At 68.9% G+C, this 25251-nt stretch overlaps 4 protein-coding genes and 1 long non-coding RNA gene across 9 annotated transcripts; 3 read left to right on the forward strand and 2 right to left on the reverse strand.

Annotated features, from left to right (window-relative positions):
* The first annotated feature begins 1582 nt into the window (after positions 1-1582).
* Positions 1583-6888, forward strand: LOC113845718 (WAP four-disulfide core domain protein 2). 2 transcript variants are annotated; one of them, XM_038166424.2, is made up of 4 exons: positions 1583-1730; positions 5255-5389; positions 6445-6597; positions 6686-6888. In XM_038166424.2, exons 1-3 carry the CDS (start codon positions 1646-1648, stop codon positions 6594-6596), a joined length of 372 nt encoding a protein of 123 aa, XP_038022352.1. In that variant the 5' UTR covers positions 1583-1645; the 3' UTR covers position 6597; positions 6686-6888. The 2 variants fall into 2 exon arrangements, with proteins under 2 accessions (XP_038022352.1, XP_027328589.2); XM_027472788.3 differs by lacking the exon at positions 1583-1730 and adding an exon at positions 4516-5007.
* A 3005-nt stretch (positions 6889-9893) lies between these two features.
* On the forward strand, positions 9894-15339 carry LOC113845712 (uncharacterized). Of its 2 annotated transcripts, XM_072026445.1 has the most exons (11): positions 9894-10992; positions 11677-11892; positions 12270-12419; positions 12706-12873; positions 13051-13200; positions 13480-13623; positions 13703-13852; positions 14071-14220; positions 14328-14480; positions 14566-14685; positions 15208-15339. In XM_072026445.1, exons 1-11 carry the CDS (start codon positions 10914-10916, stop codon positions 15216-15218), a joined length of 1491 nt encoding a protein of 496 aa, XP_071882546.1. In that variant the 5' UTR covers positions 9894-10913; the 3' UTR covers positions 15219-15339. The 2 variants fall into 2 exon arrangements, with proteins under 2 accessions (XP_071882546.1, XP_071882545.1); XM_072026444.1 differs by lacking the exon at positions 9894-10992 and having other exon boundaries at positions 11048-11892.
* Positions 14811-17180, reverse strand: LOC113845723 (uncharacterized). 2 transcript variants are annotated; one of them, XM_072026446.1, is made up of 3 exons: positions 17001-17180; positions 16658-16855; positions 14811-16343 (listed from the first exon to the last, which is right to left on the reverse strand). In XM_072026446.1, the coding sequence occupies exons 1-3, from the start codon at positions 17116-17118 to the stop codon at positions 16057-16059; spliced, it is 603 nt and encodes a 200-aa protein (XP_071882547.1). In that variant the 5' UTR covers positions 17119-17180; the 3' UTR covers positions 14811-16056. The 2 variants fall into 2 exon arrangements, with proteins under 2 accessions (XP_071882547.1, XP_027328610.3); XM_027472809.3 differs by having other exon boundaries at positions 15520-16343; positions 16658-16831.
* LOC139999205 (uncharacterized) lies at positions 16241-19889 on the forward strand. 2 transcript variants are annotated; one of them, XR_011804440.1, is made up of 2 exons: positions 16241-16370; positions 19655-19889. It is a non-coding gene; the product is annotated as an uncharacterized lncRNA (long non-coding RNA). The 2 variants fall into 2 exon arrangements; XR_011804441.1 differs by having other exon boundaries at positions 16243-16365.
* A 714-nt stretch (positions 19890-20603) lies between these two features.
* LOC113845720 (uncharacterized) lies at positions 20604-23249 on the reverse strand. Its single transcript, XM_027472791.3, has 2 exons — positions 23090-23249; positions 20604-21537 (listed from the first exon to the last, which is right to left on the reverse strand). Exons 1-2 carry the CDS (start codon positions 23160-23162, stop codon positions 20783-20785), a joined length of 828 nt encoding a protein of 275 aa, XP_027328592.3. The 5' UTR covers positions 23163-23249; the 3' UTR covers positions 20604-20782.
* Between the last annotated feature and the right edge of the window lie 2002 nt (positions 23250-25251).

Consider the following 25251-nt stretch of genomic DNA (forward strand, 5'->3'; position numbering starts at 1 on the left):
GCACCTGGTCCCCAGCCGAGGCCTCGCTCCCCGTGCCCAGCACCGCTCCCCTGGCACACCCGGGGCAGGGAACAAGCCCCTTCCACCAGAGCCCTGTGCGCCTGGCCATAGCCGGGTCCTGCCCCTCTCCATCCACCGCAGCCTCAGGCTGCCCCCCCAGTGCCTCGTTACAGCCCCACCTGCCCAGCTGCGCCCCCAAACCTGCGCCCCCAAACCTGCACCCAGCCCCGCGGCCGGAGGTGCCACCTGCAGCCCCGTGCACTGCCATGCTGGGGGCACTGCTCTCGGTGTGTGTGCCTCGTTTCCCAGCCCCTGCACAGCTCCTGCTTGCCGAGCCCAGTGAGCCAAGTGCCTCTGCCCACGGGCAAGCCCTGCCACCACCAGCAAGAGGAGCCTGGGGGCGGATCGGCCGTGGCACCACGTGCAGCGCCTGGCAGGGACACGAAGGTCCCTGCGTGGGTCTGCGCACCCTCGGCAGCATCTCCCACCACAGAGACAGCAGCCACAGTGCCGCAGGGCCCAGCAGGCATGGAGCACACCTCGTCCTTGGTGCTGCTCACCCTTTGCACGCTTGGCTGCGCCGGGCTCCCTGTAATCTCCCTGCGCCGTTACCCTTGGGCGTCCCCTCCCTGTCGCAGGTGTCTGGAGGCAGCAGTACGCGCCCTGGGGCAGCCCCTGCAGCCGGCATCCGCCTTGGCACCCGCGAGCCTCCCTGCCTGCCCCACTCCTCCCGTCCCCAAGCACGGCCGGGTGAGCGGCAGCCCCGGTGGTGACCCCGCCGCAGCACCCAGCCGCGCCGTCTGCCGGGACGTGGCCCTGCCGCTGCCCGCGCCCAGCCCGCCGGCGTGACGGCACCCAGCTGCCTGTTCCCGCGCAGGAATGGTGCACAGGGTGCATGGCACAGGGTGAGTGGGTGCTCCCAGCCTCGCACGTCACACCGGCTTCCCACGCTGTCCTCCCCCTGGGGCCACGCTCAGCGATGAGGTGTCGGTCACCCGTGGCTCTGCAGGTGGATGTGGCTGGATGGGGGAAAAGGACCGGGCTGGGGCACGCAGGCACTGGTTCTGCAGGGTGGGCACAGCCCGGGGCAGACCCCCAGCCTCTCTGTCCCAAAACGCCCCTGTGCCATGCAGCCAGCATGGCACCACCTCGGGGTGCGTGTCCTCCTACAGTCCCACACCAGGTCCCTGCCCCATAAACTTGTCTCAGCTCTTTCCAGACCTGGGCAACATTTGACATCTGCATGATGAGTCCCACAGCTCTGGCAAGGAGACTGCTCTTTGTTGGCTGCCCTCCTGTCCCCTCTGTCACCTCTTCTCCAAACTGGAGAGCTCCAGCCCCTCCGTCCGGGCTTCCCAGGGCCCTGGCTCATGGCCCATGTTTCCCCCCCCAGGGCAGGATGCCTGTTGGGTGCTCGTGTCCCCACCCTGGCTGCAGCCTGGCTGCTGGGGCTGGGATGGGGCCATAGTAAATGATTTCTCAGGTAATAGCACGACGCAGAGCTGCTGCTGCCTCGGGCACAGCTGCAGAACGCACGGAGAGGTTCAGTACCCAAAGGTTATGTGTGTGGCAGCCCCTCCCCAACCCCACACAGATATAAACCCCTGCTGACCCGCGCCAGCCGTCGGCGTCCTCGGGGAGCACCATGAAAGCCACCAGCATTTTGCTCGTGGGTATCCTTGCCCTGTGCACGCAGCTGCAGCCGGCTGCCACAGCCACCGAGTACATGGGTGAGTGCGGGGGTCCTCGGGGTGCCGCAGAGCGGGGCTGGCACAGGCTGGGCTCCCACACCAGGCTGAGGGCTGGGTGAGCAGGTGGCACCATCGTGGTGGTGCAGAGCCCACAACAGGCTGGGGCCAGGCACTGCCTGCGGGCTCCGCAGCCCTGAGGGGACCACCAAGGTCTGTGCCGTGCGGGCAGCGCAGGGGCGAGGAGGGCTTGGTGACCGCGGGAGCACCGAGGGAGCCCTCCTGCCCGTGGCTGCACCTCGATGGTGGGACAGGCGGCCCCAGAGGGGCAGAGAATTCCCCAGGCATCCCCGTGAATGCAGCTGTCCTCCACTAAGGAAGCTCCGGGCCAGAGCCCAGAGGAGGGGGTGTCTGCGTTTCGCCCTGTCCCCCTGTGTTGGTGTGGGGAAGCCAGGCAGCTGCCGTGCAGCCACGCCGTGCCCCTGCCCACCCTGGGGCACCCTGCTTGGTGCAGCAACGCTCCCCTTTAATTGTTCACCGTGCTCCCACAAGGGAGGAGACCTGGGCACCTTCCCTGCCACCCGCAGAGTGGCTGCAGGCACCCAGGGGCTTGGGCACGGTGTGTGGTGGGGTCTGCACCGAGGGCACTGCCACCCGCTGCTGTGGGAAACGCCGTGTGCTGGTTGGGGCGCAGGGCTGCTGCCTCTGAGCCCTCTGCCAGGATCCTGCCCGGGACGTGCCTCGGCACAGGGCTCCCTGCCAGAGCCTCAGGAGCCCCCTGAACCATCGGGGCTGTCCTCAGCCTCTGTCGAGGAAGCTCCTGGCAGAGCAGGGGTGAGGACGGCAGCATCCCGAATGTGGTGCGTGGGCGGTGGGAGCCGAAGTATTTCTATCTCCCGGAACACGATGCCGACTGCGTGGGCTGGAGCCAGCGCAGCTGCTGGCCCTGCCGCCCAGCCCCACAGCAGCACGCTCAGCCCCCCTCCAGCTGCTGCTGCTGGCTGCAGGCAGATCCAGCCGGAGCGGGCACTCCACAGAGTCCCGCGGGGGTCAAGGTATTGCCTCCAGGCAGCCCTGCAGGCACCTCGCCCTGCTCCCCACGGCTCCCTCCACGGTTTCTTCCTTGTCCCCTGCCACAAGTCCTTGTCCCCTTGTCCCCTGCCACAAGCGCATTTCTGGGCTCCCGCCTGCTCCTGTCCTCCACGGTGGTGGCTGCTGTGCTGCAGTTTGTCTGCTGGCATCTGCACGTTCGCAGCCCTCCAGCTCCACCTCGCTCACCACCAGTACCCGGGAAATCCTGCGCTCCGCAGACTTTACGAGCCAAAGGGAACGATAAGAGCAATTATAGGATCAGCCAACTGAACAGGGTGATAAACCTCAAAGGCAGGCGCTGCTGGCAGCTCCAGCACAGGTGCAGCAGCGTGGATAGCGGTGGGGCCCTGGAGCTGCTGGGTGGGCAGCACTGGACCTGCAGCAGCGCCCTGCCCCTGCCCGGCCCCGCTGTGCCCAGCCCCAGGAGGGCCCGGAGGGTGCAGGCTGGTGGACACAGGCTGACGGCCGTGGCCCTGTCCCTGCTGTGCCCCAGGGCTGCCCCCGCTGCAAGCATCCTGCAGGCAGCGTGGCTCTGGTGTCAGCACCGGCTCCTGTTACTGCATAAACACCCCCGCTGGGGAGGGGACCGCAGGCAAACGCAAACAGTTACTGATTTACTGTAGCTCCACACCTTGCCGCATTGTTGACTGTGGGGTTAAATTACTTGGAAACAGACACTGGTCGAGACAAACAGCTCGTGACCTTGCAGCAGGGACCACCTGAGCCCTCACGGCCCTGCGCCTGCACGGGGCTCCAGGATGCTCCAGCCCAGAGCTGGGGCTGCCCGCGGTGCAGATGCGGTGCTGAGGGCACATCCCTGCAGGAGGACCCCACTCACCCCCCACCCTGTGGAGGAGAGGCTGGGGCTGTGCCCAGGACAGGGCCGGGGAGGCTCTGGGTGCCCCCCCGGCAGAGCAGCAGAGCCCCAGCCCTGCAGCCAGGCAGCACTGGCACCGTGCAGGGGCCTCACCTCGTACCTGTGACTGAGCCAAACGCTCTGAGCCCAAACTGGAAGCTGTGAGCAAAGGGTCTGAGGGTCCCTGGGGCCCCCAGCACAGTGCCAGACCCCGAGGGAATTAAACCCACTGCTCTTGGAGATGACCACGAAGTGGCTGAGCAGCAAACGCTGATGAGGGCCGGGCAGCCACGCGGGGTGATTTCGATTGCTTGGCTCGCTGGGCCTGCTCAAATAGAGCCTGGCTTGGTGCTGCCCGGCACTGCCAGCCGACAGCCGGCGTGTGGGCTGCAGGAGGTGTGCGGCAGAGGGGGCTGGGGCTGCTCAGCCCCTGCACCGCTGTGCCTGCAGCACCGTGCACACGGGGGGCCCGCTCCCTGCCACCCCCAGCAGTGCTGCCGCCAGGCCAGGCTGACTCCCCGGGGCTGCAGGAGGCCATGGGCGCAGCGGGGAGCTGCAGGACAGGGCTGCGTTGGGGTGGGACGGAGCTGCAGGAGGGGCACGAGCGAGCCCCACGTGCCAGGCGCCTTCCCGAGGAGGTGCAGGGCAGCCTGAAGGGCTCTTCAGTCAAGTAGCGAAAAGCTGTGCAAAAACAAGAGGCTGGAGCAGCAGCCGGGGGGGCTGCAGGGGCAGCAGAGCCACAGCCCCGAGCAAGCTGCCAGCTCCCCGTGCTGCAGGGCAGCCGCAGCCCAGCCGGGGGCTGCACCCGAGCGTGCGGCTGCTGCTGGGGCGCTGATGGGACGGGACGGAGCGTGGGCACCGCGTGCCCCACACCTGCTGCTGCTACCAGCACAGCCCAGCTGCATGCTGCAGGACCAGCAGCACCCCGGAGCGGGGTCACCACCGCTCAGCACCCCCCAGGACCAGGGCTGGGGGCGGCCGGGGGCTCCCTGTGTGCCGCAGCGGGCGATGCAGCGGTGGCGCTTGGCGGCTGTTCCTGCCGGGCAAGTTTTCGGCCAGACGCCTGCTCTGCTCGAGGCTTCCACTTCCTGGTCGGCAGCCAGGAGCGAGCAGATACCTGATACTTGGGGATTGTGCAACGGCTCGAAGGGGGAGCCTGGCCAGGCCAGTTCCTTATGAGCCACCCGGAAGGCAGTCCCCTCCCGCCTGGCCGGCCCCACCTGGAGAGGAGCTTAAAGCCCAGCGGGGTGGCCCTGCACGCGCAGAGCCGGCTCCCCTGCACCATGCCCAAGGCCAGCAGCGTGCTCGTCCTCGCAGGGCTCCTGGTTCTCTGGGCAGAGCTGCCGCCAGCATCCGCCCAGAATGTCACGAGTGAGTATGAGCGCCCGGCCCGGCCCCGTGCGAGCAGCCGGCATCGCTCCCAGCCCCAGGGCCTTGCTGGAGATGGGGGCCAGGGCCGGAGACCCCAGCCAGCGCCCGGCAGGGCCGTGCTCAGCAGCATCCCTGGCGCCAGCCCAGGGGCTGGAAGCAGCATCTCCCTCCTCCAGCCGGCAGCCCTTGCCCCGCTGCAGGGCCAGCAGCCCCGTGCCCACCCACACCGTGTGCCTTTGCCTTTCAGCGAAAGCCGGCGTGTGCCCGGACCCAGCGACAGAGGAAGCCAACTGCACAGTGGGGTGCCAGTCCGATGGCGACTGCGAGAGCACCCTCAAGTGCTGCCCGGCGGCCTGTGGCACGGCCTGCCAGGAGCCCGACGGTAACGGTCCCCCGCCCCGGCCCCGGGGCTGCTGCAAGCCCTGCTCCCGGCAGCTGACAGCACCGGGGCTCCCGGGGCTTGGCAGCAGCGTGGGGCCTGGGCTCCTGTTGTGTCTGGCTGCAGCACGGCTGCGGGGCCCTGCGGGGTCAGGGTGTGCTCTGGCGGGGCGGCCGCCTGGCACAGTGCACCCCCTGCCCTGGCTGGTGCTGGCCACGCTCGCCCCTTCCTCCTCCCAGCAGCACGGGGGGTTCCCTCGGGGACCGCTGGCTGCTCAGCCACGTCAGCCCAGGACGTTGCACTATTCCACCTCCCGACCCTCAGCCTGGGGAGCGTCTCCCAGCGGCACCATCCCCAGCCCTGCAGCCACCTGCTGGGGTGCGCTCACCGTGCCCGAGAGCAGCCTGGGCAGACGGACACAGGAGCTGGGGCGCGATGACGATGTGATGTGGTGATGTGATGTGATGTGATGTGATGATGATGATGATGTGATGCGAGGGCTCGGACGTGAACCAGGGGCTGTGGCACCTCCATCGCCTCCTGCAGGGACGGAGCTGGCTGAGCCGTGCCGCAGCACAGGACAGCACCGTGCGGAGCTGAGAGCCTGCAGCAGGCAGCAGCAGGCAGGGGGCGGCACGGCAGGAGCCCCACACGGGGCAGGCTGCCCGTGGGACACGTGCCCCCGCTGAGGCCATGCACCACGAGAGCCTGGCTGGGGCTCTCTGTGGCAAAAGCAGGGGACAGTGGGGCTGAGGCACCACCGGGGCCCCGTGCCGTGGCTCCATGCTCTGTGCCAGCCGAGCGCCCCCGAGGACGGGCTGAGCGTGGGGCCCGCCACACCGGGGGGCGACTCTGTGCGTCCCCAGGGGTCCCAGGCTGGCGGCAGCACCAAGGGGCAGAGCTGCGGGCTGGGAGAGCCCTCAGCCTGTGCTGGGGTCCCCCTGCTGCAGGTGCCAGTGGGCAGGGTCGGGGCCGTGCCCGTGGCTCCGGGAGCTGCAGCGCCCAGCCCTGCCCCTGCTGCGGCCGCTGGGTCTCACGCTGCGCCCTTCCCATTGCAGAGAAGCCCGGCACCTGCCCGCCCGTGAAGCCAGGGATCCCCATGCTGGGGCTCTGCGCTAACCAGTGCAAGACGGACTCCAACTGCCCCGGGAGCCTCAAGTGCTGCAGGAACGGCTGCGGCAAGGTCTCCTGCGTGACTCCCCACTACTGAGGTCAGTCGGGCACCCGCTCAGCCCCGGGGCTCCTGTGGCACGGGACCCGCTCCCCCAGCCCCCTGACAGCCCTCTGCTCCCTTTGCAGGCACAGCCTCCTGCTGCCAGCCCAGCCACAGGGAAGCTGCTGCCCGACGCGATGCCCGCACGTCCAGGCCCCCCGCGCCCTCCTGCCCCCTGGCTGGGCTCCCAGCTCAGAGCCTTCAGCCTCAGCTTCCTCCCTGGGGCCCGGCTCGGGGCGCGCCGCAGCCCCCCGTGCCCTGACCAATAAAGCAGCCTCTCCCTGCTGCACTCGTGGCCGCGTCTCCATCCCGCTGCGCTCCTGGCCAGGCAGCAGCTCCACTGCTCCTGGCCTCATCCTGCCCAAATGTGCCCAAATCGGCACAGCTGCTGCTGGCTCCTGGCAGAGGTGGCTTCTGGAGGGGTCTCAGCAGCCAATCGCCCACCCCAAGCCAGCACTGTTCCTGCAGCCCAGGGCTCTGGGCCAGCCCAGGCCCCATTTCTCCAAGGCTCCCCAGCCTGTGCCCCTGCCCAGGGCTGCCCCCAGCCCCAGCCTCTCTGACATCCCCCCCGGCTGTTAGCAGACGTGCTCAGACAGGGCCATGAGGTGCAGCGGAGCAGAGCTAATCTCTGCTCTGCAGTGGCTCGGGGAGGTGGGAATGTGTGGCAGGGGGTCCCGGGTGCTGCTGGTGCTCACAATGGCACGAGCATCCCCCAGGCCTGCTCCACGCGCTCCCAGCCCTGCAGCAGGACTCTGCCCATGGCAGGAGCCCAAGGGAGCCACGAGCAGGGAACCCCACACGTCCCTGCCCCATCTCTGCCTGACCCTGCCCTTGTGCTGCCCCTGCCCCTGCCCCATCCGCCCCCAGCCTGCTCAGACCTGGTCCCTTCTGCTCCTGCCCTGCTCTCCCGTGCACATCAAGGCTCCCCGCAGGAGCCCTGGCTTCCTGCCCCTCTCACAGCCACCCTGCTCCAGCTCCCTGAGCCAGCAGGAGCTGAGGAGCCCCCAGACCAGCCCAAACGGCCCCCCAGGATCAGGTGGGCACGGTGGGGACCGCAGGCACAGCCTCCCCCAGCTCTCCCACGTCCCGTTCCCACGCTGGGGCTCTGCAGGGAGCAGGGTTTGGGGAGCGCCTCCCACACCCCCCAGCCCGGCTGCTCGCGGGTCACCAGTGACCTGGAAAGGGCGCACGGAGGATGCGCCGGCTGCAGGCCAGGAGCCCGGCACTGCCCTGGGATCTCCCCCAGGCCAGGTTGTTCCCACCCGGCACTCCCACAGGACGGAGCATCTTGGCCAGCCCCCACCCAGCAGGGTTTAAATCCCGGTTGGCGGGGCGCAGCAGCACAGCTCCCCCCAGCATCATGATGCCAGGTGCTGGCACCCTGGTGCTGGTGCTCCTGGCCCTGTGCGTGGAGCTTCCCCCCTCCCCAGCCCAGCAGCCCCGAGCAGGGGACCATGGCGCTGCCCCCACTGCCGGCCCCCTGCCGCGCCGTGCCCCGCGGGGCCGCAGGCTGCCAGCCACCCCGCCAGCCCCGGGCAAAGCAGGCGAGTGCCCGGCAGCGGGGAGCAGCCCCCCGCGCCCCAGCAGGCTGTACTGCCTCTCCGACCACAGCTGCCCCGGGGCTGAGAAGTGCTGCCGCCGCGGGGACGTCCGCGCCTGCCTCCTCCCCGCCACAGGTACGGCCAGACACGAGCGATGGGGTGCGGGGGGCTGCCGGCTGCAGGAGCCGGTGGGGTGCCCAGGGGACCCCCACTCCCCGGCACGCCGTGCACCGAGCGTCTCCCCCTGCAGAGAGCCCAGGCTACTGCCCCCGTGCCGGCCCCAGCGGGGCGAGCTGCGGGGCGAGCTGCAGCAACGACACCGCCTGCGGCCCTGCGGAGAAGTGCTGCACCCACAGCTGCTGCGCACGCTGCCTGCCCGCACAGCCAGGTGAGGCACCGGCCCCTTGGCCCCCGGGGACACCGCGGGCACCCTGCGGGGCAGGGGGATGGATGGTGGCCGGCGGAGCTGTCCCTGCCTGAGCCTGGGCTGCAAATGCCGTGTGGCAAACCCACGGGTCCACAGCCCCCCATCGCTGTGCAGGGACACGGGGGTGCTGGGGGGGCAGCGGGTTCCAAGCTGCTCCCTGAGCCTCTGCCCCCCTGCAGCCAAACCCGGCCTCTGCCCTCGGAAGCGAGCGCGGCGCGGCACAGCAGCGTGCCCCAGCCGCTGCGCTGACGACAGGGACTGCCCCGGGGACCACAAGTGCTGCTTCTCCGGCTGCGGCCTGGCCTGCACCTCCCCGCACACAGGTACCCCCCCAGACCCCCTGCTCGGTGTGAACGCTCCGTGCACACCTGTGCACCCCCCCGCAGACCCTGCAGCCCCCTGGTTGCGGGCAGGGGGTGCGCGGCTCCTCCCCAGTGCCACAGCGTACCCAGGCGGTGCCTCTGCCCGGGTACGGCCCCAACCCTCCGTGCCCCCCAGGAGCAGACCCACGGGACAGCAGAGGGCAGGGCTGGCACCGGGCTGGGATGGGGGGCAGGATGGGGGGGCTGGATGGACCCCGAGGCTGTGGCCCCATCATGGGCACGGCTGGGCACGGTGCTCGGGGCCGCTGTCTTGCAGCAAAGCCCGGTGCGTGCCCCGTGGTGCTGCGGGGCTCCCTGGGGCCCTGCCAGGAGCTGTGCGACACCGACGGCGACTGCCCGGGGGCGAGGAAATGCTGCTCCACCGGCTGCGGACACGTCTGCAAAGCACCCACCGAGGGTAAAGCCACCAGTGCCACGGGGGGGGCAAGACCCTGCCACGTCCCCATCCTGTCCCCTGCCACGCTGACGCCCTCCCTGCTCCCCTTTCACCCTCCCAGAACTCTGGGAGCTGCCCCTCACCCTGCCCCTCACCCTGCCCCTCCTGGGGGCGAGGGGCTCACCCCGTTGGGCAGGGCAGCTCCCTCACCCGCTCCCTCTGCGTGCCCCCAGCCCGGCCGGGGCTCTGCCCCCCCGCAGCCGCCGGTGTCGGAGCAGGCGAGTGCCTCACGCTGTGCCTGCAGGACGAGGACTGCCCCCCCAGCCACAAGTGCTGCCTGCGGGACTGCGGCCGGGCGTGCGTCCCCCCGCTGCAGGGTAAGGCCAGCCCCAAACCCTGCCCGCAGGGGAAGGCATGGTGTGGCCCCAGCAGCCCGGCACCGTGCGGGGGGCCAGGCTGCAGAGATTCAGCCTGGGGGGGCAGAGGGGAGGCAGCGTGCTCCCCCTGCGCAGGGGACAGGGGTGCTCATCCTGCACTGACCACTGCGTGCGTCCCTTCCAGGCACAGCCTAGCCCTGGCTGGGGAGGGCGGCACCGGGAGCTGTCATTTTGGGGCCGTTCCCAGCCCGTGCCATCGCGTCTCCATGACGAGCCCGAGGTGCGAGGTGAAGCCCCGTGTCCTGCTCCCGCTGCGCCTGCCCGGCCCATGCCAGGCGCAGGTGCCCCCGCTCCGCTTGGAAGCACCGAGACCGAATAAAGCAGCTCCTGGCAGCCCGGCTGTGGGCAGTCCCCGTGGTTTGCTGGGGGGACGTGGTGCAGGCAGGGGGTGCAGGCAGGGGGTGCAGGCAGGTGCCGTGCTGGGTGCCCAGCTCCAGCAGCCGCGGGGCAGGGAGAGGCTCCGCTCCCACGTGGGTGCCTCCCGGGCACCCCCACCCCCCGTGACCGTCCCGGCGGGTCCCAGGACACATCGCGGCCGTCCCGGCAGTCAGGGACAGGAGTGCCAGAAACCTGTTGACTCGGATTCCTTGCACCGAGCTTCATTTACATCCCGGAGTGTGAAAGCCTGCTTGGAAATGCAGGCAGGGCAGACGAAGTGCCCAGCATGGAGAGGGGCAGGGAGCAGCCCCCACGTGCCAGGGCCCCGCAGGCCCTGCTCCCCCCTGGTCCCAGCCCAACCCATCACCCTGACACCTCCCCAGGGCTCCCCTGGCCCCGAGCAGCTCCGTGCAGGGAGGCAGAGCCGGGCTGCGGGGCGGCACCGCAGGGGCTGAGCGGGGGCTGAGCCCTGGGGTCCACCCATGGCCCCCACCCTCAGGGGGTGAGGGGCAAGGGGGGCTGCAGGAGACCCCAGGACAGGGCACTGCGCCGTGGGGCAGCACCCGCACGACCTCAGCCACCCGGGTCCTGTCCCTGCCCTGTCCCTGGGGTCATCCCGACCCCAAAGCGTGGTGCAGCTGGAGATAAGCGTCCCGGCTGGCAGGGCGCCCGGCTTCTGGGAGCCTCCCTCCTCCCCGGGGCAGCCACCCTGCACCCCAGCACCGCGGCCACAGACGTTAAACCCAGCCCTGTGCCAGCGCCCGGCGGCACCATGAGCCCGGGGCTCTGCCTCCTCCTGGGCCTCCTCATCCTCAGGGCAGAGCCGGGCACCGCAGCAGGGCAGGAGGGAGGTGAGTACCCGTGGGCAAACCCAGCAGCAGCTGGGCAGGGGCAACCCGGGGCTGGCTCCTCGCACCCCAGCTCCCCTTGCCCCCTGCCCCCTGGGTCCCTCCTCGCCTCGTGCTGCCGTGAGCCCTCATCCCGACAGCGTGGGGAGGGGGTCCCTGTGCCCAGGAGGCTGCAGAGCCCACCCCACGGCCCCGCTGCCTCGGGGAGCCCTGCAGGTAGCTCGTGGTGGACGCAGCCCCCCCAGGTGCCCCCGTCCTGCCCTGCGGGGGACGAAGCAGGGGCAGAGCAGCCCAGTGCAGCGCTCTCCTGACGCCTCCTGACAAGGGGAGGTTTCCTTTGTTTGGGCCCAGCAGCTGCTGTTTGCAGTGAAACCTCCCAGCAGCGTCTCTGTTTGCAGCCCAAACAGCGCAGCGCTGCCAGGAGCAGCCGAGGGATGTTTGCAAAAACTGCTGCCCCCCCAGGCAGCCCCCGCACAGCGGGCAGGAGCCCTGCACAGGCGTGGGCAGCCGTGGCCAAGGGCAGGGGCTTTCCCGGCACAGCCAAGGGGAGCGCAGGGTGCCCCGAGCCCGTGGCCGTGCCCCAGCACCCGGCACCCAGCACCCAGGCACGGTGCCCGGCTCCGCAGCCGGCCGGGGGGGGTCGGCATCACCCGGCCCCCCCCCCGCTGAGGCTGCCCCTCTCCCCAGCCCACCCCGGTGCCTGTCCCCGGTTCCCGGCCGGGCCCCGCCGCGTGCCGTGCCCCAACGCCTGCAGCGATGACAGAGGGTGCCCCCCGGAGCAGAAATGCTGCTTCACCGGCTGCGGCCTCGGCTGCGTGACGCCGCTGGGGAGCGGCAGCAGCGACTTCGCCCCCCCCGGGGAGGTGGACTGGAGCCTCAGCCAGGCGGAGGAGACGCACCGAGGTGACAAGGGGGGAGTGCTGGGGGTCCCTGGCCCCTTGTGCACCATGGGTGGCTCAGAGCCCTTCTGATGGGGGCTGTCCCGTGGGAAGGAGAGGCGGCAGGGGAGGGGTGCACGTGGCGGTTGGGGTGCTCAGGGATGTCCCTCACTGTCACCTGGAGGGGCCCCACTGCATGGAGCCCGTGCAGAGCCTCCCCTGAGCTCGGCTGCCACCCCTGAGAGGCTGAGCTGCAGCAGCGCCCTTGCAGCCCCCCCCCCCGGGCTGCGCTCCCCTCCCCAGTCCCCCATGGAGGGGACCCAGTGCCCACCCCGCAGCAGAGCGGGGTTGAGGGGGCTGCAGCCAGCTGGTGCTGCCCCGACACCCCCTGTCCTGCTGCAGGGGAGCCACAGAAGCCGGGGACGTGCCCCCAGGACTTCAGGCACTGCCTCCACCTGGAGCCCCCCCTGTGCACCAACGACTCGCTGTGCCCCGGCTGGCACAAGTGCTGCCCCCATGGGTGCCGGTTGCGCTGCACCCCTCCTGCAGAAGGTACATCCCCGGCACAGCCCCCAGCGTCCTGCTGATGAAGTTTTGGCCCCTTTTGGCCCCCAGCCCCATCCCTGTCCCTGTCCCTGCCCCGTCCCCGCAGCTCCCCACGCCCCGCAGGCAGCCCCCTGCCCATGGCCCCCAGCACCAGGAGGGAGCAGCTTGGGGGGGGGGGCTGGGATGAGGCACGAGGAGGGGTCCAGGGCACGGCCCGGGGGGGGTCTGGCCCAGGCAGGTTTCCCAGCACTGCCCGGGGGTCCCGGGCATGGCTCAGGGCGCGGTGCCGCAGACACGTGTCACCTCCCCGCTGCACCGGGACCCTGCGGTGGCCACGAGCTGCGCTTCTTCTACAACGTCACCTCCGGGCGCTGCGGGACGTTCCCCTACGGCGGCTGCGGGGGCAACCCCAACAACTTCGGGACGCGGGCAGCATGCCACCAGGCGTGCCTGGGACACGGTGAGGGGCCGGGGAGCCCTGGGCTCCGTGGGGCATGGTGGGGCTGGGGGCTGCAGGACGGGACAGGGGGGGGACGGCGGTGTGTGGCTGGAGAACCCCGGGGCAGGGCAGGGCAGTGGGTTGTGTCCTGCCAGCACCCAGGGGTGCCGAAGCCTCACACCCGCTCTGCTCTGCCAGAGAAACCCAAACCTGGGGAGTGCCCGGCGGGGCTGCCGGGGCTACTGGGGCCGTGCCAGGAGGAGTGCGGAGGTGACAGCGACTGCCCCGGCTCACAGAAGTGCTGCAACAGCAGCTGTGGGAACCAGTGTCTGCCCCCAGCCCCGGCCAGTGAGACGGGATGGGACGGGATGGGATGGGATGGGATGGGATGGGATGGGATGGGATGGGACGGGGATGGGATGGGGTGGGATGGGATGGGATGGGATGGGATGGGACGGGGATGGGATGGGGTGGGATGGGATGGGATGGGATGGGATGGGATGGGATGGGATGGGATGGGGTGGGATGGGATGGGATGGGATGGGATGGGATGGGATGGGGTGGGATGGGATGGGATGGGTCAGGACAGGACCCTGTGCCGCTGCCAGCCCGTTCCTTGCCCTGCAGGGAAGGCCGGCTTCTGCCCGGCCAGCGCGGGGCTGTTCCCCAGCTACGACTGCAGGGAACGGTGCCAGCGAGACGCCGACTGCCCCGGTGCGGAGAAATGCTGCCTGCGCGGCTGTGACTCCATGTGCCTGCGCCCAGCCCGAGGTTGGAGCCGCCAGGCACCCTGCTGGGCCCCCATCACGGCCCCCAGGCCCCCCCAGCCGCACTGCCTCCTGCCTTGCAGAGAAGCCGGGGATCTGCCCCCTGACCGAGGCGGCACCGTGGACCCAGGCCCCGTGCCAGGCCTCCTGTGCAGAGGACGGGCAGTGCCCGGGGGACGAGAAGTGCTGCAGCAGCCGCCGATGTGGCCGGGTCTGCCTGGCTCCTGAACGAGGTGAGGGGACGGCCACGGGGCCGGGTGCGGGGCCCAGGCTCTGCCCAGCCCCTGCAGCACGTGGGGAGCCTGGGCCCAGCTCGAACCTCCCCAGGGCACGGTGTGTGGGGCTGCGGCCATCGGAGGGGCCCCACGGGGCCGGGACAGCGACATCCAAGCCCGCTCCCCATGGGAGAGCTTCCCGTGGCTCCGCTGCCCCCTTCCCACCTCTCTTTCAGACAAACCCGGCCAGTGCCCAAAGGTGAGGCCACGGCAGGCACCGGAGCCGTGCACAGAGGAGGACGCCTGTGGCCACGACAGGGACTGTCCCCGGCAGGAGAAATGCTGCTTCGGCGGCTGCGCCATGCGCTGCACGCGCCCTGCCAGGGGTAACCACCAGCAGCCCCCGGCTCCGCACCGGGCACAGGGCACGGGGCAGCAGCGTGAGCAATTCTGGAGCCGGGGGGGCTGCCCTCACCCTGCCCCCCTCCCACAGAGCACCCCGGGGAGTGCCCCCAGGCTGAGCCGTGCGGGGACCCTCGGCACAGGCACAGGAGCCAGTGCCTGGACGACAGCGCCTGCCGGCGGGACCAGAAGTGCTGCAGCTCCGGCTGCGCCTGGGCGTGCGTGGCCGTGGCCGTGCCCGGAGGTAGCGGGGAGCACTCTGCCTGCTGGGCAGCGACACACCGGCCCCACAGCCAGCTGGGGGTGACCGCAGGCGGCTGTGCCCGCAGAGAGCCAGGACGGAGCCCCCGGGCAGTGCGTGCAGGAGTGTGACACCGACCTGCAGTGCCCCCAGGGGCAGAGGTGCACCAGCACCGGCTGTGGCCGTGTCTGCAGGGACGTCCCTGGAGGTGGGTGCTAGCTGGCAGCCCTGGGGGCCGCAGTGCCGTGCCCCACAGATGGGTGCCCCAACATTGAGGGGTGCCCCACGGCAGGCACTCTGCCCTGCAGGGAGGGTGGGAGCGTGCCCCATCCCCAGGGGAGGTGGGACGTGCTGGGACCTGTGCAGCTTTGACGAGGAGTGTCCCTGGGGCCACAAGTGCTGCAGCAACGGCTGCGGCTGTGTCTGCAGCGGGTTCCTGACAGTGAGGAGGCTGCAGTGCAGGTGCCGTCACCAGGAGGCACAGCGGGACATCGGCCCCGGGGGGAGGCAGAAAGGGCCACAGCGCTGGGGGGCCGAGCTCAGTGTCACCGTGGGGGCAGCAAGAGCCAGCTCCGGGCAGCAGCGCTCCTTTGGGGCCTGGGGACCCAAAGGGACGTGGAGCAGGAGGGAGCTCTCTTGGCCATGCCCAGACCCCATGGGGCTATGACCCTGGCTGCTGATTCTCGCCCCTGCAGCCTCAGGGCTCCCCAAAACACATCCTCCCCTCCAGATGCTGTGTGACGGGAGAGCAGCAGCCCCGTGGCAGGAAGGTGCCATTGTTCCGGGACACTGGGTGGCCACAGCCCCAAACTGGCCTGTCCCCTTCCTGCCGCTGCCAGCAATAAAGCTCGTGCTCACCATCTCCGGCTGCTTCCACGTCTCCGCGTTGCAAGCCTGGCCCGGGGCAGCCCCCAGCACAGCCCCCGCATTGCCACGGAGGGGCACGGGCTGGGGCTCTCCCCTCCTGGTGCTGGGGCGCACCCAGGGCAGGGGACACTGTGCGACCCCCTGGGGCCGCAGGAGCTCGGTGATGCACCGTGGGCACAGCCCTGCCCGGCCAGCCCCGGAGCTGGGGGCAGCACAGGGACCACCCCGCAGCGAGGTGGGGAGGTTTCTCCACCATTTGCTTGCTGTAGGGCCCAGCCGGGTCACATCTGCAGCTTGAGGGCACAACTGGGAGCGGAAACCAATTTAGGAGCTGTGCTGGGGTAGCTGGGTCCGAGACCTGCGGCAGGAAGGACAAGACCCAGACCTGCTCATCAAAGGACCTGTCCTTGTATTGACAGCTCCACAGCCCCGGGCGACGGGCTGGGCTCCAGGCAGGACATGATGATGACGACGACGATGACGGTGGCACAGGAGGGGACAGCCAGGCTGCTGCACGCACCACGGCCCTGCCCTCGGGCAGGCAGCTGTCCCCGGGCAGGCCACGGTCCCCAGCACAGCCACCACGGGCAGCAGCACCCGCTGCCACCAGCCCCATGGGGAACAGCTCCCTGCGGGGATGGGGACGGGGATGGGGCCGTGCCCACAGGCAGTGGTGTCTGCCTGGCAGGGGCCGGGTGCGGGCGAGGAGGTGCTACCGGGCACCGGGGGCTGAAAGGCGCGGGGTCAGCAGCGGGGCCGGGCCCAGCATCGCCCTGGGGGGCAGCAGCGGCCCCGCAGCCCGGGGGGGGCTCTGCCGGTGCGGCCGGTTCCTGATGTGGGAGCAGGCCTGGAAGCACTCCCGCTTGGTCTCGAAGTTGTTCCTGTTGCCGCCGCAGCCGCCGTAGATGAACTCCTCGCAGCGCTGGCTGGAGGCGTTGTAGAAGAAGCGGATGAAGAGCGCCTTGCAGTTCCCGCAGACGGAGGGCAGGTAGCAGAAATCTGCATGGTCGCAGGGGCCGAGGTGAGGTGAGGACGGGGACCCCGCCAGGCTCAGCGCTGCCCAACGGGGCAGGGTCTGCTCCGAGCCCCCAGGAGCCCGGCAGAGTGATCTGTGCGGGGGTCCCACCCCACCCGGCACCGATCCCCTCCCAGAGCCAGGTCCGCGCCCACCCTCCCCAGGGATCCGCATCCCCCAACCCGCTCAGGGGCAGCCCTCGGGGAGGGCTGTGCGAGCCCCGCTCACCGGGGAGCCCTTCCCACCCTGCTGGGCTCGGCACCAGCCCCCCGCCCGCCCCACGCTGCTGAGCCCTCACCGAGCACCGGCTCCTGGCACGTGTAGCCGCACTTGCTGGGGCAGCACTTGGTGGCACCGGGGCAGTCGGCGTCACCGGCACAGTGGGAGCACGAGGTGTCCTGGCGGCAGGAGCTGCAGTCCTTGTCCAGAAGGTCCTCCACCTCGGGGATGTGGTAGCAGTACCCAGGCTTTTCTGCGGGACACAGCGGCCGGGATGCTGGGGAGGGGCAGGGAGCAGGGGCCGAGCAGCCCCCCGGGACCCCAGCAGGACCCCAATGGCCCCAGCCCCGTGGTCGCCCTGGGCAGTGGGGAGCAGCGGCACCCCGAGCATCCCTGCCCCCGGGACGTGCCCCAGCACTCACCCATCCCCATCGCCGGCTCCGATCTTCCAGGCACACGCGGGGTCGGGCCGGCCCGTGCCATCAGGGGGATGAGGGCCGCGAGGAGGAGGAGGAGGAGGAGGCAGGCTCGCCGCGCCATGGTGCCCTGCGTGGCCGGCTCTGGGCCCCGGCTGCGTCAGGCTGGGATTTAAGGTGTGCCGGCAGGGTGGAGGGAGCAGGGCAGGCGCCCGAGCCCTGCTAATTCCTGCCCTGGGTAACGAGCCGCACCCAGGCAGGGCCCAGCCTCCCCAGCAGCATCCCGGCCGCAGCCCTGGAGCCGGGGGGACCGGTAGGACGGGAAGGCTGCAGCCCGCCGGGCACCCGGCCCCGGGGCGCCAGGGCCAGGCTGGGGACACGCGGTGCCCGCACGCAGCCCCTCGCGGCCCTGGGACAGCCGTCAGCCGGGGATGGGCCCCTCCGGGCCTCGGGTCCCCTCCTTCTCCCCCGGCCCCGCAGCCGGGTGCGGTGCTGGCGGCGGGGTGGCTGCTGCCCAGGGCACCGGGCTCGTGGGGCACGGGGCAGGCGGGCCCCCAGCACCCAGCGCACGTGGGCGGGCGTGGGGTGAAACCAGCAAAGTGAGAGAGAAGCAGATTAAGCTCTTCCCATTCAGCAGGAATAATTGTCTTCCTAATTGCTGCTGTAATTACTGTCCCACGGGGAAGCAGAGAGAGAGGAAAGCTCTGCAGGGAGAGGCAGGAAAGTTGGAGCCGGGTGGGGTGCGGAGGGAGGTGCCCCCGACCTGCCCTCACCTCCCCCCCGCAGCTTTTCAGTAACATCCCCCCAGACCCCAGGGACAGAGACCCCCCCACAGTGTCCCAGGCTTCAGACACCAGAGACGTGGCAAAGCCCGAGCGGGGCTGGAGCCCAGCCCAGCCTCACCACGGCCCCAGCCCAGGGATGGGGGACACGAGTGGGGACGTGCCGGCCCCCAGCTTGGTGCTGGCAGGGCTGCAGCTCGGTGCTGCCCTCCCCACGTCTCTCAGCCCCGAGCTGCCCAGGAAATGCCCCGGCTGCACAGAAACCCCCAGCCCCACGCCCAGCAGCAGGGCAGGGTCACGAAGCCAAAATCCACCAGGCTACATTTTTCCTGCTGCTATCTCCCCGCGGTATCTCCTCCAGCCAGGTGATGACTGCTCCGGCTGGGATCGTGCTGCACTGCAGCCCCTGGGGGGTGATGGAGCCGGGGCCGAGCAGCGGCGATGCTCGGAGGATCTGGGGCACACGGCGGGGGTCAGCCTGGGGGAGATGTGGGGGAACCACACAGCCAAAGGCCCGGCACCACGGAGCCGCGTGGAGGGCCCCGTCCTGCCCTGGCCCTGGGGACGCGCAGCCTGAGTCACGGGCGGCAGCGCGGGGTGAGCGTGGCCGGACCTCCGCCCCGGCAGCAACAGCGACCGGGCGGCACGGGGAGCACCCAGGAATGCGGCACCTCCCGGGGAGGGCCTGGGGCTGGGGCCGTGCCACCCGGCGGTGCTGGGGCTGTGCCACCCAGTGGTGCTGCCGCTGCCTGGCCCGGGCACGAGGCAGGATGGGGCTGGCAGAGCCAAGGGCAGAGCCCCAGCGCGGCACATCCCGGACAGCCTCGGTTTTGGGCACGTGGGCACGCACACGGTGAGGGCTGCTCCACCAGGCTGCTCGCAGCCCCACGCTCACTGGGACCCCGGGGACAGCAGCACCGGGTGGCTGAGCTGTGGCCGATCCCGGGATCCCATGGACGGGAGCGGGAGGCGAGAGGCAGCTCGGGCACCGTGATGGGGACTCAGGCAAGGACCGGTGCCCAGGCAGAGCCCCTGTCCCCACGCAGCCTCCAGCTCCCTGCTCTGCGCCCCCACTGCCCCACCGAGGTGTGGGGCTGGTGGCCACTGTCCCTCCTGGGCCAGGCTCAGTCCCCAGACACGGATGCAGGCTGTGGGGCTGTGGACCATGTCCAGTCACAGGACGTCCCTCGGGAGCCAGCGATTGTTCCCGGTGGCAGAACAATGCCCGGAGAGCTGCCAGGGCACCACGGGCCGCTCCACACCGCCTGGCCTGGGAGCCACCTCCAGCTGCCTCGCAGTGGGGTCCCCCCAGCCCTCGCTGTCCCCCCAGCCCTGTCCTGTCCCCCAGCCACCCTCACGGCTGTGCCGGTGCCCGTGGGTGCTGTGGGTGCTGCAGCACGGCTCGGCTCAGCTCAGCACAGCACAGCCCCTGGGGCCGCTCAGAGCCCCCTGCCAAGCACCGGGGGCACGCAGCTGCGCCGTGGTCCCAGCTCTGAGCCTCGTCCAGCAGCACCGGCACAGGAGGGAGGGGACGGGGGGGTCACGCTCAGATGGAGCTGGGGCAGAGACGGGGTCACGGGGACCAACCTCCGTCCCGGGGAGGATTTAAAGCCCTGCCTGCACCTCGCAGCAGCCTGGCGCTGCCAGCCCCGTGCGCCATGCGGGTGCTGTCGCTGCTCCTGCTCCTGGGGCTCTGCTGCCTCTGGGCCCGGCTGGTGGCTTCAGGTGAGTGGGGGACAGGTCCGTGGGGGGTGCCCACGCAGAGGGCTGAGCGCAGCTGTGCCCCCCTGCGTGACCCCAAACCTCACAGCCCAGCAGGCTCGGGCCCTCCAGGGCCCCGGCATGCCGCAGGGCTGGGACACTCCTGCCTCTCCCCAGGTTTCACCTAGATCCCACCTGGACCCCCCCTGAGGACCCCGCTTGTGCAGCCGCTTGGCACCGGACAGCCGGACAGACAGACACACGGACAGCCGGACAGCTGGACACGGAGGCATCCTTGGGCTGCAGGACGAGCACCCCACACCCCCATCCCCTCCCGCCGCGCTCAGCTCAGCACCAGGCACGGCTGTTCCTTTGCCTCTTCCTTTCCAGTAAACCCAGTCCGCAATGAGCACTGGTGGCTCCTGCTGTGTCAGTCTCGTTTCTGTTCCCAGAGCCCCCCCTGGAGCAGACGCCCGGCAGGACCCCACTGTGTCCCCACAGAGGACTCGGCCTTGTCCCTGGAGCTTGTCCCGGGCCCTGGGTGGCCCCAGGGGGCACGACCAGCTCCAACCTCTCCCCGGTTCAGCTCTGCTGCTTGCCCAGGCTGTGAAATGTCGGGGTGTTTCTGTGTCTGCACGGATGCAGCTGGGAACGGCTCCTCTCGCAGCACCAGCCGGCTTCCAGCTGCTGCAGGCAGGACCCCAGAGCCTCCGGGCACCAGGGGCTGTGTTGGAGCCGCACCTGAGCGCTGTGAACGGTGCTCTCCCAGCTCCTGACCCCGCTGCGAGTTGTGGTCATGGTGCTGCGGGCACAGCGAGGCTCCAAGGGACACACGGGCTTGTGCCCAGGACCTGGCTGAGCCCTGCCAGCACGGCTGCTTTGGGAGGTGCCCTGGGGCCAGGAATCCTCAGGGGGCTGTGGGGACCCCACAGGGGGCTGTCCTGGCCCGGGGAAGCTCTGCTGGTCCCAGACGTGAGCCTGGGCTGCGCTGCCCCTGGGGCTCTGCCTCGGTGTCCGAATCACGTCTCCGTGAAGGAGCCCCGGCATGGGAGCTCCGGCATCTCCTGGGCAGGGCTGGGGCTGCCCCAGGTGGCCGTGCCATGCAGGCACTGTGACAAGGGACAGCTTGAGGTACTGAGCCAGTGGCCCAAGGGGGGTTTATTAGGAACAAGAAGGTCCTGCCCAAGGCGACGCTGGTGCCCAGGACCAGCCCTGGCAGAGCGAGGCAGAGGCGAAGGCAGGGGGCAGGGGGCTGCTGCCCCACACGCCCACCCGGCACAGGTGCTCCTGGCCTTGCAGCATCGGTCACCAAGCGTCGTCACTGCCGTCACCCCCACCATATTCTTCACCATCATCATCGTCACTGTATCTGTCATCCTCTCTATAGCGATTGCCACCCTCGCCTTCATCTTCATCATCATCGTCATCGTAGTCATCATCATCATCATCGTAGCCATCATCATCCTCACCCTCATGTTCATGCCTCTTTTCCTCTTCCTCCTCCTCATCGTCGTCATCATCATCATCGTCGTCGTCGCTGTCGTCGCCCTCCTCGCTGTCTCCGTGGTCAGACTCGGGCTTCTCCCCCGCCTCGGGCTTCTCCCCACTCTCCGGCTTCCCCCCAGCCTCTGGTTTCCCTGCCACCTCTGGTTTCTCTGCCACCACAGCTGTCTCCCCACCCTCCGGCTTCCCCCCAGCCTCCGGCTTTTCCCTGCTCTCCGTTTTCCCCGCGCTCTGCGTTCCCCCCCCTGCCCCTGGCTTTGACTCAGTCTTTGGCTTTTCCCCAGCCTCCGCCTTCCCCCCGCACGCCGGCTTCTTCCCCGCACCGGGTTTCCTCCCGGTCTCTGGCTTCTCCCGCAGCAGAGGTTTGCTCCCCGGCGTGGGCTTCCCTCCACTCTCAGCTCCGGTCCCCAACCATGCCCCGTGCGGGGGCTGCTCCGCGCTGCCCCGCTCTGCCCCCGGCTGCAGCCCCCCGGCTGCGGGGCCGGGCTCCTCCCGGTGCAGGGCGTCCTCCGGACACGGCCGAGTCGCGGGGACGGCGGAGGCTGCTCCGGGCACCCCTGGGTGGGAAGAGAACGGGGCCGTCAGCACCCGGAGAGCCCCCAGGTGCCAGCAGGAGCCACCTGGGCATCCCCTGCAGGAGGGGTGGAGGAAACGGGAGGGGGGTGAGATGCGGACAGCAGCAACACAGAGACACAGAGTGAGGGGGTGAGGTGCTCAGCCAGGGCACGGGCACGTTCCTAAGTGTGCTTCTGAAGCACGGGCACCTTCCTGCTGAGCAGCAACAAGCCAGCCCAGAAACGGAGCTGCAGCGCACAACTCGCTGCTGCCGTGCATCACCTGGCAGATCTCTAAAACAGGGAACGGGACCAAAGTATTAGGATGAAGGCATCAAAACCACTGGCTTGCTGGAAAAAAGGTAATCTATAGCATGAGTTTTAAAACAGCCTGTAACTGAGACCAAAAGAAATTTGGGTTTCTAGAGAAGAACGTTCAGAAAACGATGGAGACATTTCTGCAGACGTGTTTCCATTAGAGTGCAATGGCCCCAGCACCTCATCGCAGAGCAGCAGCACATCTGGCCCACGCTGAGCCGTTATTGCCCGGTACTTTAAGCTTTAAAATAAAACAGCCCAAGTGGCAGCAAGCACGGGAGCATGCTGGAAGAAAAGGCTCAGCGGAATTTTAAACACTGCTCTAAAAATCAGCTCACTGTTCACTCAGGAAGAAATGCAATTTTCATTTCTTTGGAAGTTCGCCATTACTCCCGAGGGGAAGAGACAAAAAAGAAAAAGGAAAAAAAAAAGGGGGGGGGGGGAATGAAAAATAATTGTTCTGAGGGAATTTCCCCTTACAGATGCGTGCTCCCCTCGGGGGGTGGCTGTGACCGTGCCTGCAGCGTGCCACGAGCAGGGAGCGGGCAGCCAAGGTGCAGCCAGTGCGCGGGGACACCCCCATGTGTGGACACAGCACTTGCCCCGCGCAGGCTCTAGCAGCTGCCTGCTTCCATTCGGATGCAGAAATGCCCAGAGCAAAGCAGTCGTGGCTGTGGCCCCCGCGGGTGACAGCCCCCTCAGCCACCCTCTGCCCAGCCAAGGTCTCGTCTCGCTCCTGCCTCTGGCTTGGTCCAGCCCACGGCAGCCCTGGGCTCTGCCACGGGAGCTGCTTCTGCCCGGCGAGACACGGGGAGCAGCTCCCCAGCACCACCGTGGCTGCAGGCTCCATCCCCCATCTGGGCACTCCCCAAAAAAGAGACCCCCGGTGCCAGCAGCCCCCAGCCCCACAGCTGCTGGGGCTGGGCAGCGCCAGGCTGCACCCTCCTGGTGCTCAGCACGGTACCCATCCCAGCCGATGGCACCAGGAGCAGCCTCAGGAGGATGTCAGAGAATGCGAGAGGAGCCTTGGCTGGAGCGCAGCAGGCACCCTTAGCAGGATTTGGCCGGCTTTTAACACCTGGCAGAACTCAAAGATCCCAAGCCGTAAGCAAGGGTTAAACCTCACAAGGGCTGCAAGCCTCGGCAGAAAGCTCTCCTGAACACCGGGGTTAAAGCAGACACCAAGGCACACAACTCCCAAGACCCAGGCTGTCTCCTCGGGGCGTGCGGTGCTCACCTGCGGCGGGCGCGGCGCGCAGCGGGGTGCTCAGGGCCAGGAGCCCCAGCAGGAGGCTGCCGCTCGCCCACATGCTGCCAGCTCGAGTGCCCGGGTGGCGCCGGGCGGGGATTTAAGGTTCCCCCCCGGGAGAGGCGGCGAGGGCCGAGGAGGCGGCCCCGGGAACCTCCCACGTCCCACGTCCCGTCACAACACCGCCGCTCACTGCGGAGACACTCAGGACACCAGCGGCACCCGGCTGCACTGCCACGGAGCAGTGGGAGAGGATGCTGGGCAGCACAGCTGCACGCTGCAGGCAGCCCCTGGAGGCTTTACTGCTGCTCGAGGCTGTGAGCTGGCTCTCCCTCGAGGCTCACTTTGGTCCGTTCTTTGTTCTTCGCAGGCGTCTTCCCCTCTGCGGGTGTTTGTGATGCCAAAAGTGCTTTCCCCCTGGGGCACTTTCCCGGCTCCAGGCAGTGCCCTGGAAGGCGTGAAGCAGCGTCCCATCGCCCCAAGGAGCTCAGCGCTCCATGCACACACATTTGCACTGTTGGCTTTGTGATTTTTTATACTTTACAAACAGCTGGAAGAAGTTCTCTTGTCAGACAGAGCACTGTGCCGCAGCACGGCCAGTTGCAGAAGGTGACGTGCGGGGCAGTGCGGGGACTGCATGCCTGGAAGTGGGCAGGTGCAGGGCCCGTGCTGCCCAACCTGCGTGGGAGGACGGCTCCCTGCTCTAAGTGCAGGTTTCCTCCTCTCCTTGTGGCCGTGACTCAATTCCCGTGCTATTTCCCCGCAAACTTCCCGTGTCTGCCACGTTCCCGCACTCCGTGTGTCACAGCCCCAGGCCCTACCCAGGCAGGTGCCCCCATTGCTGCAGCCGGCGGTGCTGAGCAGGGCCTTGTGCCGTGCCACCCCTGCGCCCTGCTGCCTCCCACACCACCCTCGGGCACGTGGTGCTGCCAAGGGACCCCCAGCATGGCTCAGGTGCCGCGGGGAGCCTTGGAAAATCCATCCCCAAAAATCCCCAGGCCCCTTTTGCAGGTCTCGCTGCAGTAGTTCCACAGCCAGGTTACACACAGTGTGCCAGATTTGCCTCCCAAAGCCCCTCCCCAGCCTCCAGAGCACTGGATCAGCCCCTGCGCAGCCCCTCGGTGGCTGCAGCTCCCCGGTCTCCTCCTGGCACGCTGCCGGACCCGAGCACCCAGCGGTGGCACCGGCCGCAGCCGGCACTGACACACACCGGCCCCGAGCACCCCGGATGAGACGTTGCAGGGGCCGGTAATGACAACTCTGCAATTATCTCCATTACTCCTTAGCCACAGATTCCTATCTACTTCCTCCCTACCTCAAATAATGACTAAGGCGCGGGGTGAAACCCGGCCGGTGCGAGCAGCCGGGACTCTCGGTGTGACCTGAGCGGCAGCTCCCTGAGGAGGGCTCCCAGGGGCACTGCTTCGACGGGCACTGTCCTTGCTCCTTTACAAATCCACTGCTGCTCATCTACTGCAGGGAAAAATAAATAAAGAAAAAAAAGGAACAAAGCACAAACTACCGAGCGAGAGCCAACCAGCTCAGGAGGTACTCGGGAAGAACAGAATCTTCTGTGCATTCCCTGATTGTGCAAATAAAGTTGCTAATAACTTGGAGCAACCAGGATTGTGTGTAAAAAGCCCGATACTGACAAAATGAAGCTGCGGCAGCACGGTGACTGGCACGGCCACACGGCAGGGGCAGATTGTGCCGCCCAACCTCACCGGGTGCAGCAGTCTGACTGCACAGGCAGGGGGGACGCCGCAGGCAGGTGCAGGCAGGGGAGGTGCATGGCTGGGGGTCTGGGGCTGATTCTCTGGAAGTGGCAGCACCAAAACACAGCCGGGGCTTCACCAGCCCTGCAGCAGCCCCTGGGCACACGGCGAGAGGGCCTCAATGTTGTGTCTCTGAGTCTCTTTATCTGATTTATTTTATTTATTTATTTTATTGATTTTATTTTTTTATTTTATTTTATTTATTTTCTTTTTCTCGGAAGCCCCAAGCCACCCTGCTGCCACCACCACGCCCGCCGAGCACTCTGCCTGTCCCGGCAGCAGGCTCAGCCGCACCCAGCGGCTGCCGGGGCCGGGGCCGAGGCCGGGCCCGGTGGCGGTGGCGGTTCCGGTGCCGTTGCCATGGCAACGCCGCTT

Source organism: Anas platyrhynchos, chromosome 21, assembly GCF_047663525.1.
Source record: "Anas platyrhynchos isolate ZD024472 breed Pekin duck chromosome 21, IASCAAS_PekinDuck_T2T, whole genome shotgun sequence".
In the NCBI taxonomy this organism is placed as follows: domain Eukaryota; kingdom Metazoa; phylum Chordata; class Aves; order Anseriformes; family Anatidae; genus Anas; species Anas platyrhynchos.